The sequence below is a fragment of the Acinonyx jubatus genome, chromosome E1 (assembly GCF_027475565.1).
Source record: "Acinonyx jubatus isolate Ajub_Pintada_27869175 chromosome E1, VMU_Ajub_asm_v1.0, whole genome shotgun sequence".
Taxonomy (NCBI): domain Eukaryota; kingdom Metazoa; phylum Chordata; class Mammalia; order Carnivora; family Felidae; genus Acinonyx; species Acinonyx jubatus.
In genome coordinates, this window is record NC_069397.1 from 34522417 (window position 1) to 34536976 (window position 14560).

Here is a 14560-nt window from a genome sequence, read left to right on the forward strand (position 1 = left end):
ATTAGGTAATGTGTAAGGGGCTGATACGGAGCCCTTGCTGACAATGGCGGGAGAGTTGGAGGGAGAAAAGCCTTGGGCAGAGGAGGGAGGCTGGACAGACCTTTCCAGCCTGGCCCTCCCAGGTCTTGGGGCCGTGGCCACGGCCCCAAGCCACCGTGGCTCTTGCCCCTAAAGCTCCAACAGTAACGATCAGGCCGTGGCTGGGGCTGCCTCCATTCTCAAGGATGCTCCATAACTCAGAGCTGGGCAGGAGAGTGAGGAGGGCTTGTGGGATGGGCCCTCATTATGCCAACGGCAAAGAAGCCACATCTGCAGGAAAGCGCTGGGTCAGGACCCATGAGAACTGAACTGGCTTTTGTGCCGGCCTACCGGGTGGCAATGAGCAAGTCTCCAAGCCTCTCTGGGCCTGCTTAGCCCCCAGAAAAAGAGGGAGCTGCTTCACATGGGTTCTTGTATCCCTTCTGGCTCTTGGATTCTTAAACCGTTCCCACTCTAGGCAAATGGGACCTCCACCTTCTCACGGCTGCCAAGATATACCAGCGAAGACGTTTCCAGGGCCCGACAGTGATGGCTTCCCGACACCCAGGAGGAAAAACACAGAGGCTCGACTTAGAGAGATAGAGATATATTTCTTCTGTTGCATATTTCAGACTTCACACTGAGCTTCAGGCACAATGCTGTTCTAGGTTCTTCTGAGAGCCCTGACAGAGCCTTCTTCCCACACTGCTTGTGAGGGCTCGCCCTCCCGGGCGGGAGCCCAGGCCCTGCTTGCAGTTCTGGGTACCTGGGAGACTTTGCATTGGTCTCAGCAGGCCCTGGTGCCCTGTGTTGCCCATCAAGGGGCAGGACATGCTGGAAAGCCCTAGAACCAGCCCCACCCCTTCTTCCACGGTCCCCTGGCTACAAGAGGAGAGGCTGTCCCGCTAGAGTCCAGCTCTGCAGCGCTCCCCCAAATCACCTGTTCTCCGGGCCTCAGAGCCTGGCATGGCACTTGCACCCCTGTAGAGCCTCAGCCGTGAGCACCACAGGCCCCGGCTGGGAGACGACGCCCTGGAGCGTGAGGCAGGCCCAGCCTCCTCCAGAACAACAACAGATGGGCTCGTCAGGCCCCTGCTCCCCAGAGCCATGGCCCACTTCCTGGAGCTGCCCTGAGCCCTATTGCACAATTTCGTTTCCAGTTCCTCCCCCTATCACCCGTTAAAAAAAACCAAAACAGAAACAAAAACACACACACAAAAACCCAAGAAACCTGGAAGGAAAAGTGAGGAAGAGTGGGGCGTGGAAGCTGGAGCCCTTCTCCCCACACTCCTGCCAACCTCTGGTCCCCAGCAAAACCATTAGCAGGAAGTATGATGCCCACCTTCGCTGCCGCCCGCGCGGGTTCGTGATGGCTGGCGTGGGTGTGCTGCCTGGGCTTCTGGTTCTTGCCTGTAGGGAGGGGACGTCCCTCCGCTGTCTGTAAGGTGCAATGTCCCCCGGGGTCATCCGGAGGTGCTGGCTGGGGCCCTGCTACCTGAGTCGCCCATCTGCTTTGACGGGCCCCAGCTCTGATTTGGGGTCGGGGAAAACAGAACTCCAGCTGGTCAGTCTGCAGAGCTCCAGGGAGGGGCAGGTGGAGGGGCCCATGGCACACAGTCCGGCCACAGACCAGAAGCCACTCAGCTCCCCATCTGTCCAGGCCTCGAGTGCCGGGCCCGTGAGCTCCGCGTGCCGGCGGGCGGCCTCCTCCGCGGGCTCTGGCTGAGGCAGGTTCAGGATGCCGCTGAGGCCCTGGAAACTCTGCTCCATGTACTCGTTGTGAGGTGGCCCGGCGTGCAGCCAGCTGGCGTCATCTGGCGGGGGGGGGGGGGGGGCGTGGGGGGGGGACACAGAATAGGTGGTAAGCATGCCCCGCCCAACTGAGGCCACGAAGGCCAGACTCTTAAGATTCAGGTCTGGGCACCCCCGCTTCTGTCCCAACTCTACCACTGAGTCACGTACGGCTGAGTGACCTATGACCTCGGGCTCATCTGCCGAACCTTCTGTGCCTGTAAAACTGTTAGTTTTATAAAATCACAGCGGTCATCTCTGAATCCCCGACTTGGGGATTAAGTAGAACGGTAGGTTCAAGGCATGACGGATGATAAGGTAACGCTCCTGTAGTGGTCTGGTCTGTGTCCCCTGTGCCCCTTCTCAACCACTTCCAGTGGTTCCCAGAGCCATGAACGGCCCCCCACTCAGGCCCTCAGCTCTGGGGCCCAGCTCGCTTGTCCAGCCTCCCTTCCCACCGCTCCTTACATCCTACTCCTGCAACTCTCTGTTCCCCTTGTGCATCAGACACCTCAGCTTAGGACAGCCCTTCTCTGTCTATGAAATTCCAGTCCATCAAGGCTCAGCTCCAACAGCGGCCTCCATCTGTCCCCATCTCCTGCATCAGGCTGGGAGTCCCAGGAGAGCAGGGGTGCGGCTTGTCTGCTCTGGATCTGCCACAGCGCCCCCCACCCTTCCTTCTCTAGATTACCCCTGCTCTGACGCACTTTCTCTGTGATAAGATGTAGCCGGAGGAAGGGAACCTCTACCTACCCATTGAGCACCTGCTGACCTACTGGATACGGGCTACTTTCACCCACATGCTCATCCCTCACATCTCCCGGGCGGTGGCTGTACTAGGCCCCTCTCGAGGGAACCTGAAGTCTCTGCCTGTGTCCAGAGCCTGCTCGCTTAGCCTCAGCCAAGGGGGGGGTGGGCCACGTGACCCTGCCCACCCAGCCACACAACGGACTGAGGGCCAATCGGATCTGCTGTCCCAAGAATGAGGAGCGGAGGCCCCAAGAGGCCCTGGTTAGTTTCTGCTGCCCTGAGAGGCCACGTATCATGTACTGAGAAGCCAGAGCCTGAGGCTGACACACAGACGGGACAGGATGAGGGACAAGATGGCCCCACAGAGACAGACAAAGCACCTCCGGTTCCCGGTGAAACCCGAGATGTTTCCTGGGTTCTGGGGGACAGCCCTGCATTCTTCCAACAATTTTCCCCTTGTACTTGAGCTAGTTTGAGGGGACTTGTGCTGCACACACCCAGGAGGTCTCCAATAGTTATCACTCCTACCTTACACGTAGTAAGACTGGGGCTCAGGAGGCCAAATAATTTGCCAAGGATAAAGGTCCAAGTAAAGCGTCAGCTACACCTCACAGCCAAGTCTGCCTGACTCCAAAGCTTGCCTCTCTACCCTACCTCAGTGCGGGGACACTAAGGGCCAGACCATCAGGGCCCCAACCCTGCCTCTTTCCCTACTCGAGGGTCAGCTCTGATGGTCAGCTTTTCGGGGTCACCTGCCAGGCAAATCCTATTCTATCTGGCTTCTGGGCCTAGATCCTTACCTTTCCTGAGAGGTAGTTTGCGGTTGAAGGTCAAGGGCAGCACGAGGAAGCGGGTCTCGCCCAGGGGTTCCCAGAATTGAAGCAGTCGAACAGTCCAGGCCCCTGGCCGCAGGGGCCGGCTCAGCGGGGGCTTGTACTGCGTGACCTCGGTGTCCGCGTCTACCGCGATGTCGTAAGATGTGGCCACCACGTAGGTGGGGTCAATCCACACCACGGTGGCCGTGAGGTTGGGGCCCCGGGCCCAGCGCTGCATGGCCACAGGCTCGTCCAGCGGCCCCAGCAACCCCCCAAAGTTCCGGAAAAGACGCTCCTTGGGGTCCCACTCGGTGCCGACCTGTAGGGAGGGAGGCAGCTGGGCAGGAGCCTGGGGAGCAAGTCCTCTCTACTCTGATGCTGCCTCTAACTCTCTGTGTGGCCTCAGGCCAGGCACTGTATCTTTCTGGGCCTCAGTTTCCCCATTTGCAAAACGAAGGGCTTGGACTAGGATTTCCTTAGTATCTTTCTCAGCTCTCAGATTTGTTCTACACTCCTGTCCTGGCTTGCTCTGCAGTGGTGGGGGCGGTAAGGCAGAGATGAAGTTTGAGGTCCTGCCCAGAGACCATCTCCACACAAAGCCAAGGCCTCTAAGAGCAAGAGGACACTCAAACGTCTAACGGAGTATCAAAGTCCCTCCAGAAGAAAATCACTGTAGTTTCTGAAGCCTGGGCTCGTGTCGTAGAGCAGCTACGGTCCCCTCCCTGCTCACTGCACGTCCTCCTCGGTGCACCCCAAGTGGGGAGGTGCTTCTCAGTGTGCGCATGCGGGGGAGACACAGGCATGAGCGCAGGGCATCACCAGGGTTCCATCATGGGGAAAGAGCCCATGGACTCAGTCCTGAGAGGCCCAGCCCAGTCCTTCTCCCTCCCTTGAGGTCTGTCCCTCTCTTCCCACTACCCTGAGTCTTGCTGGGGGTCGGGAGAAAGCAAGGGGGAGGACCTGTCCCACCTCCAAACTCTGGAGCCGGCTGGCCTGGTCACTGCGCCCCAACAGCTTCAGCGACCCCTGGGGCATCAGCCACATCTCAAGCGTCTCTGCCGGCCCCTGGGCTGAGGGTTGCACCGGCTGCGTCACCAGGTAGCCCTGGAAATGGTCGTCATAGAAATACAGGTGCACGCTGGACGGCAAGCCCCTGGGCTCAAACCTAAGAAGGTTCCAGCAGGGAGAAAGGGAGATGCCATCAGCACACCCGACTGGCCTGGAGTCCCAGGGAGGGGGCTCTGGGGAGTCCCGTCCCCAGGCGCTTCCTTCGCCCCAAATCTCACGCCCCCAGCACCTGCACGCCTGGCTCTTGCCTTTCTCCCTGCCTCAGACTGGGGGCTCCCTGGGGCGGGGGCTGTCGCTTTCTGACTGACCTCCCCACAGGGCACCCTGAGGACCTGAGCTATGTCAAAAGGAGGCCTCACCAGCAGAGGGGGGTGGCCAGCGGGGGTGCGGCGGCGGCAGCATGGCGCAGGCTGAGGCGGACAAAGGCGTTGTAAGCGGTGAGCATCACATCGCTGAGCCCACTGGGGCCGTCGGCCGCGTCGTACGTGTTCTCCCAGTAGGCCTTGAGGGCCGGCGTGCCCGGGGGGTAGCTGCCATACAGGTGGAAGTCCAGGATTTCCAGTACCTCCTGGTTCACAGTCGACTCAAACTTCCGGGCGAAGAAGGTGGGTCTGGAGACTTGCTGCAGCGGGAGAGGTAAGGAGGGTGAAGGGGTCCGGAGGCCCCTTCAGATGGCGTGGCTGGAGTGGGGGCCCTCCCCGGCCTCTTGGGGCCCTTCCTGCTGCCGCTGGAAGCCCCCTGGAGCCGCAGGCGCTGCTCCAGGGGAGGCCCCCCCAGATGCTCTGGTGGGCTCACCCTGAATCCCTTCCGACCCTGGGAAGCGCACAGAGCGGCTGGGCAGGGGCCACGGGGAAGCACCTGCAGCCGGAGGAAGTCCTGTGGCTTGAAGTCGTTGGGGGAGCAGCCGCACCAGTCCACGATGTGCTTGTACTGGCACTTGCAGCCCAGCCTGCGGTTCCAGTTGGTGACCCGCAGGTTGTTGTCCACGAGGCTCTGGCAGGCTGGGCTGTTCTCCAGCACCGTGTGGAAGAAGGACTGTGGGGGGCGGGGGGGGAGAGGTGGGCAGGGCAGGATGGAGGGTGAGCCTCGGGCACCCCGTCGCACAGCCTCCCTGGCCTCGCCGGGGACCTGGGCCACCCACCTCCGCAGGGAGCAGCGTGTAGGTGTAGAACTGGCGCAACTGGGCCACCAGCGGGTCGTCCGTGTATACCACGTACTCCACAAAGCCGCGCGTCAGCACGAACCAGTCGGAGCCGCCATCCACCACGATGCCCGCCGGGATCTGCCGCTCGCCCAGGCGCCACATGTGCGAGTCACATTCATGGAAGAGCCGGTCTAGGCCCTGTTTCTTGATGAACCTGCGGGTGGCAGACGAGCTCGCTCGGGCAACTTGGGACCAGTGGGCCTCAGTCTGTGGTTGGTTTGCAGGCTTTGCAAACCGGCCGTGTGTGGGAGGGGCTGTGACGAGCCCCCTGGCCGGGCGCCCGCCCCAAACCCTCACCTGGAGTTGTCCCGGCCATGTGACTTGAGGAAGTTCTTGTCCCGGTTCTTAGACAGGAAAGCCACCAGCTCCTCGTTCGTCCTAGAGAAGGGAAGGGGCGTGGGCGGTGTGGGTAGGGGGCCTGGCTCAGGCCCGGGGCACAGCCCCCTCAGCACCGTCTGCCTTCCCTCCCCACCCCTCCCTGCCTCATGGAGAGCTGTCCTAGCCACTGGCCCTGCCCCCGGATGATGCTCCGGGGTGGGGGCACCCGCAGCCTCCCTCTGCCCCTTGCCCTCTCAGCTAGCACCCAGGTCCGGGCCTCTGCCTGCTCCCTGGTCCCTTGTCACTCTCAGTCCTGACATCACCTTTCACCAGCCCCTCCCTGAACACATGGCTGTGGTCCAGGGACTGGACCCCGGGGGGGGGGGGGGCGGGAAGGGAAGGAGTCTATCAGGCCCCTCCCACCCCAAGCACCCCCACGGGCCGCCCTCTGCTCTGCGGGATTCAGAGCACTGCCCCACACCTGGTCGGGTAGTCGGTGGCACTGAGGTTGATGAAGAAGTCCCAGGCCCAGCCGGGCACCTCCAGCAGGTCCCGCATGCTGCGCAGATACATCCTCAGCAGGCTGGCCCCGCCCCAAATGGTGACCATGCGCCAGGGCGTCACCCGCACATTATCGTACCGCCGGGCCAGCTCCACCACCTCGCGGTGCAGGTAGTTGGAACGCTGGGGGCAGGTGGGCGAGACTCAGTAGCCACAGGGGACCCCCGGTATCACAGCCTCCCCACCCCACCCCCGGGGACAAGTGACATGGAATGGAGAGAGCACCGGGCAGGACTCAGCTCCTAACTGGCTATGTCGCCTTGTGCTGGCCATTCCCCATGTTCTAGGCCTGCTCCCCTCTCTCCGGGCCACCTGAGCAGATCAGAGACCCTGTCCACCTGTGACCTTCTGGGTCTTGGTGCCGCTCGCTCAGATGCCTGTGTGGTTACCCCCCGCCCCCCCCCCCCCCCCCCCCACAGTACCTTGTCTACGTGGATGTAAAAGAAATGCTGCTCGTGGTAGACAGCCTTGAGGAGACGCTTTAGCTGGCGGATGGCACGGCCATGAACCACCAGCATGTAGGCGATTCGGACCGGGGGGCCGTCCACGGGCTGCTGGGCCCGGACTTCGTCCCACTGGATGCCGGGGCTCATCTTCCCTGAGAGGAGAGACCAGGGGCATCAGTGAGGCCCCTCCCCAGGCCACGGGGCAGGGCTGAGATGGGAAGAGGGACCGCCCGCCGACGCTCCCTGGTCCCAGCACTGCCTCTGCCACTCAGCGCAGGTTATCGCCGGCTTAGCCAGGGAGGTGAGCCCCTCTGAGCCTTCTTCCTGAGAAATGAGGTGAAGACCCTGCCACCCCTGCGCCCGTGCCTGTCTCGTACTCTTACCAGCCAGCTGGCAGTGCCGGGGCACAGCCTTGGGCATGAGGCTCCCGGCCTGGTGCAGGCACACCACGTTGGCGATCTCCTGCTGGCACTGCTTGGAGCTGGCCCGGGCCAGGGCAGACAGCGCGTCCTTGCCCACAATCTCACACTTGGGGGTGAAGCCGTTGTCCGTGGGCTGGGAGGCGCCCTCCACGCTCCCCGTGTCTCCGTGTGGCAGGAAGCCAGCTGCCCCGACCAGCGCCTCCCCGGCTGCTGCCCCACTGAGGTTCTGGCGGCCTGGGGCCTCCGGGGGTGGGGCTGGCGGGACCCGGCGGTTGGCTCTGTGCCGGCTGGTTACGGCCCGTACCACCTTGGCCACGGGCATGCCGGGGCTCTCAGCGCGACCCCGCCAGCGCCCATGTCTTCTGCCCGCGCTGCCCCGCCGCCCAGCTGAACTGTCTGTGTCCTTGGAGCCCTCGCTGGGGTCCAGTGGCCGCGGCTTTCTCTGCCTTCCTTTCTGTAAGAGACAGGCAAACACAGGTCACAGGGACGGTCACCCTCCTTCTGCTCCCTTAGCTCCCTGCTGGCCCCTGCCACCCTGCACCCAGTGAGTGCTCCTCATGGGAGGACTCTGCACGAGCAACAACGTCCGCCGAGGGGCTTCTCCGACCAGCCGGCCGAGGAAGTGCCATCCTACCTCCATGGCACCATTGCACCCCTGTCCCCACATGTCCAGACCACAGGGTACCTGTGCATCCCCCCGTGCTTGGGAATCAAATACCACCCTCTTTCCCAGCAAATACGATGTCCGCGTATGTCACAAAAGAAGGGTGGCGGGCCCGGCCGAGGACGCCAGGGTTCTACCCAGGCCTGGCTGGGAAGAGACAGGAAGAAAGCATCCCACCAACTACAGCGTTTCCACGTGGGAGTGTGGAGGCTGTGCGAGTGAATGGGCCGTGCCTGGGGGGGGGGGGGGCGGGGGGAGCACCATACTCGTTGGGCTCTCTGGGAGGCAGAGACCAAGAGGGAGTCAGAGTGTGTGACTTTCCCTGGGGGGTAAGACCCGTGGGTGATGCAGGGGCGGGAGCCGGAGCTGGGCCGGCAAAGCCGTCAGACCACCGAGCAGGCCTGACTCCGGTGTTAGGAGGGGGGCAGAAGGAAGGGCTTCAGACAACAGCGCAGCTCAGAGGGAGCCGTGGCCAGCTAATGCGAATGGCGTGGACCACTGCCACATGCTGTCACTGGCCGGAGGGCTGAGGCTGAGCCTCAAGGCGCCCGCAGCTGGAGGCCGGCCCCTCACCGCTCCTCTCGGTGGGTTCTCTCCGGGAGGGAAATCTGTCCCAGCTGCCTCACCCTGCTTCCTGGCTCCCCTGCCTCTTCTCAAACTGGCACTCTCTTCCCAGCTCCCTCTGTCCCCTCCTCCACCCCCCGCCATCCCTGCACCCCATCCCACCTATCCTTCGTGATCCAGCTCCAAGCCCCCTCGTGCGAACACCCCATTTGCCCCCGAGGGTCAGGTTCCTCCGGCAGGCAGAGCTCCCAGGTGAGAGACTGTCACACCAGGCCCACCTCCCAGCGTCTGGTGGAGTAGGACACCTGGCTGTTGTCTGGCGGCTGAGATGTGGGAAGAGCAGGAGGCACTGTGTGACTGTCCCCCTGGCCACCTACCTCCTCTGAGCAGGTCCCTCAGCTCTAAAGGGGGGAGGGAGGTGTGAGCGTAAGTGAGATAGAGCACAAAAGAGTGTGATGGAAGGAGCCATCTCCACCGGCCATCCACTGCTCCCTTGCGACCCCTCTGTGGGTCCCCCCGGCCCCAGCAGTACCGCACAGGCCACAGGCCTTTTCTGGCCTGGCCTTTCAGCACAATCACCTGCTGGTCCACAGCACCCTCCCCACTCAGCCGCCGGATGCCCTCCCGGGGTTTCCACGGCCTCCCTGGCCGGTGTCCCTGGCCCCCCTGCTCCTACTCTGGTTTCCCGATGGTCTGTTCCCATCGCAGTAGTAGCCAGTGTTCCTGTTCAAACAAGCCCCGTCTCGCCACCCCCCTGCTCCAAACCACCCCCGGCCTCCCCGCCGAGCGTGAAACCCCAAAGCCCCTCCAGGAGCCCATAGAGGCCACAAGAGCTGCGGTCTGGCTGTCCCTCCCACCACCCTCCCCCTCTGACCTCATCTCCTATTAACCTCTCTTCACGCCCACTCTCCTCCAGCCACAGTGGCCTTCCCGCTGTCCCTCCACGCCACTGGCCACACACTGTCCCCTGTGCCTGGAATGCCCCCCCCCCCACAGATGTCTCCATAGCTCATGCCTTGCCCCCTTCAATTCTTTGCTCAGATGGCATCTTCTCAGCAAGGCCCATCCTGACCGCTGCATTTCAACTCCAGCTCTCCCTCAGCCTCCACTTTACCTTCCCCACAGCACTTACTTCCTTCTCTTATCCTATAATGCATCCATATTGTGTTATCCCGTGTCTCTTCGCTCATAGGAATGCAACCTCCACGAGGACAGGGCTTTTTTTGTTTCCTCAACCAGTGCCTTCCAGCGCCCAGAAGCATGTCTGGCAAAGGCAGACACTCCCAAAATATTTGTCGTATGGAGGAATGAATGAATATAAAGTTCTTGATATAGGCTCAGCGTTCAGTACCTCCTGACATCCTTATTATTACCGCTATTACTATTACTGGAGGAGGATTAGGGAAGTCAGAAGAGGCGCAAAGGCGCTCAGACATTTTGGACGCTGTTGGGTTGAGTGAGTGTTCCCTGCCCCTCCCCTCCCTAGGCCCTTTCTCCCCTCCCCTGTCAAAACACGGCAGGCACCTCGCATGGCAGGGTCCGCCCCCCCCCCCCCCCCCCCCCCCCCCCCCGCTCCTCCACCCAGGCGCCCGCACTCTCCGCGCACGGCACCCAGCCGGCCCTCTGATCTCTTGAGAGGTGCCCCACGAGAGCTCCGGGCGTCTGTCCCCGTCTGAGGAGATGCTACAAGAGCGACGGGTAGGGTGGGGAGGGCGCCCTGGCCTGGGCAGCCCCCAGGAAAGGAGAAAGCAGCTCCGTGGCGCTGAGTGTGTGTCGACCCAGTGATGGGTGACCTGGCGGCACGGTGGGCAGACGTCAGGTGGACAGAGACGGCAGAGCAGCTGTGGGCTCTCGGGGTGGAAGCCAGCACCAGTGAGGCAGGAAGCTGGTCAAGAGGGCAGGGCACGGGGCACAAGGCCAGGCTGGCTGCGGTGGGGGACGGGATGTGGGAGGACATGGGCGGGCTGGTGCCCTGCACTGCAGCAGGGAGCTGGCTGACCCTGAGAAGGTCAATCCCAGAGGAAGCTGGGGGCCCTAGAGGCAGCAGTGAGGACCGGGAGGGGGCCCCTGCTGGGCAGCCAGCCCCCACCTCTGCCCCCTCCCACCAGCGTTCATGGGGGCATCAGCGGGGCCCCTACTTGTGCCCCCAAAGGGACGATCCTCAGTAGCCCGGAGGTCAGGGTCCCCTCTGATTACTGAGGGGGAGGGACTCGCCCTCTGACCTCTGGCCTGGGTGCATTCTGGCCTCCCAGGTGCCTCCTCCCCACTGAGGAGGCATTCAAAGTCCTCTGCCATTTCCCTGGCCCTGCAGTCCTGCTTGGAATCCTTCTCTGAGCCTGGGAGGCAGACAACGCAGAATGGCTTACCCCACATCCTACCACCTTCAGACTTCTCCGACGGTGTTTAAAGTTAAGTGGTGAGACCATGTTTGTGAAAGCTTTTAAAGCCGTAAAGTGGCTCTTTGGATGGTAATGGTCAGCCTTGGTCTGCATTCTAGCCCCTCCACAGATGGACAGAGTGTGCGTCTGAAAGGCACCGTCTGACCCCAGCGCCGCTGAAACCCCTCCGATACCTTCCCACTTCACTTACAGCAAAACCCGAGCTCTCCCTAAGGGTCTCTAGGATGTGCCCCAGACTAACTCTTGAACCTTCCTCCAGGGAGCAGGCCACACCCTTCTTCCCATTCCTCGAAGGCACCCAGCTAAGCCCATTCTCCTCAGGGCCTCTGCCCAAACTCAAACTCGGATGACTGGCTTCTTGAGCTCACATACCACTTCCTGCCAAAGCCTTCCCTCACCAAGCTCCACCAACCCCCTTGACACTGAGTTTCCTTTCTGCTGTCAGTCTCTCCCTGCACTCTGTCTGCCCTTCAGGGCCCAGGCCTTGTCTCCTTTCTTTCTTTCTTTCTTTCTTTCTTTTTAATTTTTTTAATGTTTTATTTATTTTTGAGAGAGAGAGAGAGAGAGAGAGAGAGAGAGTGAGTGGGGGAAGGGCAGAGGGAAAGGGAGAAACAGAATCTGAAGCAGGCTCTAGGCTCTGAGCTGTCAGCACAGAGCCCGACGCAGGGCTCGAACTCACGAACCGTGAGATCATGACTTGAGCTGAAGTCGGATGCTTAAGCGACTGAGCCACCCAGGCGCCCCTGCTTTGTTTATTTTTGTAGCCCCAGTATTAGCACAGCACCTGCTGCTACTAAGGAGGAGTGAACAAGTGTTTGTTGACTGACTGACTGACTGAATGGCTGGCTAATGAATCCCTATTCCCAGTGTGTAGCACTGAGATAATAGCAAGAGTTACTTCCTGACGGCTTAGCTTGTGCCAGGAACTCCTGCAAATCCTTCCCAGGTATCATTTTCATTTTCATTTTTAGTCTCCATAATCACCCAATGAGAGAGGGGCTATTATTACCCCCTCCCGAGAGGGAGCACTGATGAGGACACGGAAAGAGGTTAGGTGACTGGCCTGGGGTCTCCCTGCCACTTAGCAGCAGGGCTGGAAACACAGACAGGACGTGGAGGAGCTAGGGCGGTACAACTTCAGCACCCACCTTCCTAAGCTCTATGCTAGGCTGCCTGGAAAGCCTTGAGCTCTAGCGAGGTGGCCGCTGAAGGGGTCCAAGCACCAATGACTGCCTGGACCGCCCAACGTTTAGGTCATCGAGCATCGTTTCTGTTCCAGTCCAGTCCAGCCCCTGTCAGCTTCTACCAGGAACCTGGGAGAAGGAGGTGGGATGGTGGGACCCCAACTGCTCTACTCCCCAGTTCTCCGCCCCAGGCTATGGGCAGGGCAGCTGGGATTTGAGGCCTGGACAATCTCTTAGCCCATTGGGAGACTCACAGAGCCACGCAGCTCAGGGCCATTTGTTTCTGAGAAGCCACAGCCCTCCCCACAGTGGTCACTGGCGTCTACTCACAGACTCCAGGATCAGAGGGTTCCCTAACTGCCTCAGCAGCCTAGGGCGCCTGGGAACATCTCATCTGCCCAGTCTTCTCACACTGACCCCCAAACACTCTTCATCGTCCTCCTACTTATGGGTCCACACAGAACAAGCTCACTCCCTTTGGGTGTCACAGAGCCAGCCTCCCCTCCCCCATCCCCCCCCCCCGCCCACCCCCCTCTGCTCCTCTTGGAGCTGTGGTCTCACCTGACTCTCTTCCAGCTCCTTCACCCTCCCAGCCTCTTGGTTCTCCCCAGAAAGGCAAGGGCAGCCCTTCTCCCAGTCTCCATACCAGGCCTTCCTGGCCACTGAGATGCCGTAAGGGGAAGGGAACATGGAGCCTCTCTTGGCCTTCTGACTGCCAGGTGGAGAGGCCCAAGAGGAGATGCCAAGCAGAGTGTCTGACTCAGAGCCCTAGAGGCACCAGAACCGACAGGGTGGGGGTAGGGGCAGGGAAGCCTTGTCCTCTGGTCCACAGCTTAGGACCAGGGTTTGGACCCTCTAGAATGGCCTCAGACCCCACTGGATCCTTCCTGAACACCCTGGGAGGGGACGTGTATGGGCCTCCAGCTGAACCCAGCCACGAGTGAGTGACACTCTCAAGGCAGGGACCTGGGTACTGAGCTGGACAGGTTTGTCCCTGCTCCCGGGCCTGAGTCTCTATTGAACCAGCTGATGCCGTCCCCATTCCCTAAGGGCAAGAGGCCCCCCTCACTCCCCCCACCCCCATTCCCTAATGTCCTGAGGCCACTCACCGGCTCACTTCTCCCGACCATCTCCTCCTGAAGACCCACGACTTTTTTCAGACCCCAGGCTAAGAAAACCACACCTGGGGGACACACTCCCAGTTCTCTTCCTCGGGGTCACTCCCTGTTCCCTCAGTTGCTGTACTGAGTTCCAGCCCAGGGCTCCACCTCCCCATTGGCTGCAGCCCGTCAGGCGCAGCTGGGCGCCGATGCCCGGGGTCCCTCGGCCCCGCTCCTCCGCCTACGACACGCACACCCCCGCCCCCTCCCAACTTCAGAAAGTTTGGCCTGGGGCTCCCCACCTCCGAGCAGGCTCGGGCCCGGCCCCACCTCCCGGTCCTGCTCCCCGCGCCTGACCTTCATAGCTCCCCGGGACGGAGACCACCCCACCGATACCCGCTCCTCCCGCCCGGGCCCCCTGCCCGCCCGAGGCCCGGGCCTCCGGGTCACGCACCGCCTTCGCGCGCAGTCCCTGGGGCCCTCCTGGGAAAGGGGCACCAGGGGTCCGATGTCCTGCTCCCCGCGGCCGCCCGCGCCAGCACGCACGCGGCCGGTGCCCCACTTCCCTGGCCCGGGCCGCCCGCAGCCCCGCCAGGACCCCGCGCGCCCCCGCGCCCGGCCTGCCCGCCTGCCCGCCCGGCCGTCGGAGCACCTCGCCCGGCTCGTCTTCCTCCAGGCCGCTGAAGCTCCACACCACCAGGCCCTGCAGCAGCAGGATGGCCAGCGCCGTGGCGATCGCCAGCTTGTAGCGCCGCACCAGCTTCTGCACCCGCGCGCTCGCCACCATCTTCCTGCCCGGGACGCGGGGCGCGCGCCCAGCCCTGCAACCCGGCCGCGGGCGCGCGCCTGGGCGCGGACGGAGCCGGTGGGCCCCCCCATAGGAGGCGGGCCTGGCGCGCGCCGGGGCGGGGCGGGGCAGGGGGCGGGGTCCACGGGCCAGAAATGCCGCGCCCCGCAGGCCAGGGGCGGAGCCTGGGGTCGCAGAGCCGCGGGCCCGGCCCGTGCGGGGTCCGCCTCCCTGGTGGTGCCTCCGCGGTCTTCGTCCGTGGCCCGGTCCCCGTGGGCGCACACTTGCTCCAGGATGGCAAACCGGCTTGCGGAGAGGTCTGCGGCCCGACCTCTGTCTTGCTCGCCGCCTGGTGTCGCGGGAGGTGGGGCAACTCAGCCCCCTGCTGATCAGCTCTCCGCCCTGGGCGCGCAGAGAATGCTAAAGCTCCCAGAAATGCCGAGTTGAGAGAGTGTATAAACGCCACAGG

General features: G+C 62.4%; 1 protein-coding gene across 1 annotated transcript; it reads right to left on the minus strand.

Moving 5' to 3' along the window:
* Positions 1 to 609: 609 nt before the first annotated feature.
* Positions 610 to 14163, minus strand: XYLT2 (xylosyltransferase 2). Its single transcript, XM_027034055.2, has 11 exons — positions 13957 to 14163; positions 7355 to 7847; positions 6948 to 7123; positions 6446 to 6648; positions 5944 to 6024; positions 5584 to 5800; positions 5301 to 5477; positions 4802 to 5064; positions 4344 to 4539; positions 3360 to 3693; positions 610 to 1832 (listed from the first exon to the last, which is right to left on the minus strand). The coding sequence occupies exons 1-11, from the start codon at positions 14089 to 14091 to the stop codon at positions 1510 to 1512; spliced, it is 2598 nt and encodes an 865-aa protein (XP_026889856.1). The 5' UTR covers positions 14092 to 14163; the 3' UTR covers positions 610 to 1509.
* Positions 14164 to 14560: the final 397 nt, after the last annotated feature.

Coding starts and splice junctions, on each gene's coding strand:
- XYLT2 (XM_027034055.2), bottom strand. CDS start 14,091: ATGGTGGCGAGCGCGCGGGTGCAGAAGCTGGTGCGGCGCTACAAGCTG. Junction 7,124..7,354: donor CCGGCACTGCCAGCTGGCTG/GTAAGAGTACGA, acceptor CTCTCCTCTCAG/GGAAGATGAGCCCCGGCATC. Junction 5,065..5,300: donor AGGACTTCCTCCGGCTGCAG/GTGCTTCCCCGT, acceptor CTCCCGCTGCAG/CAAGTCTCCAGACCCACCTT.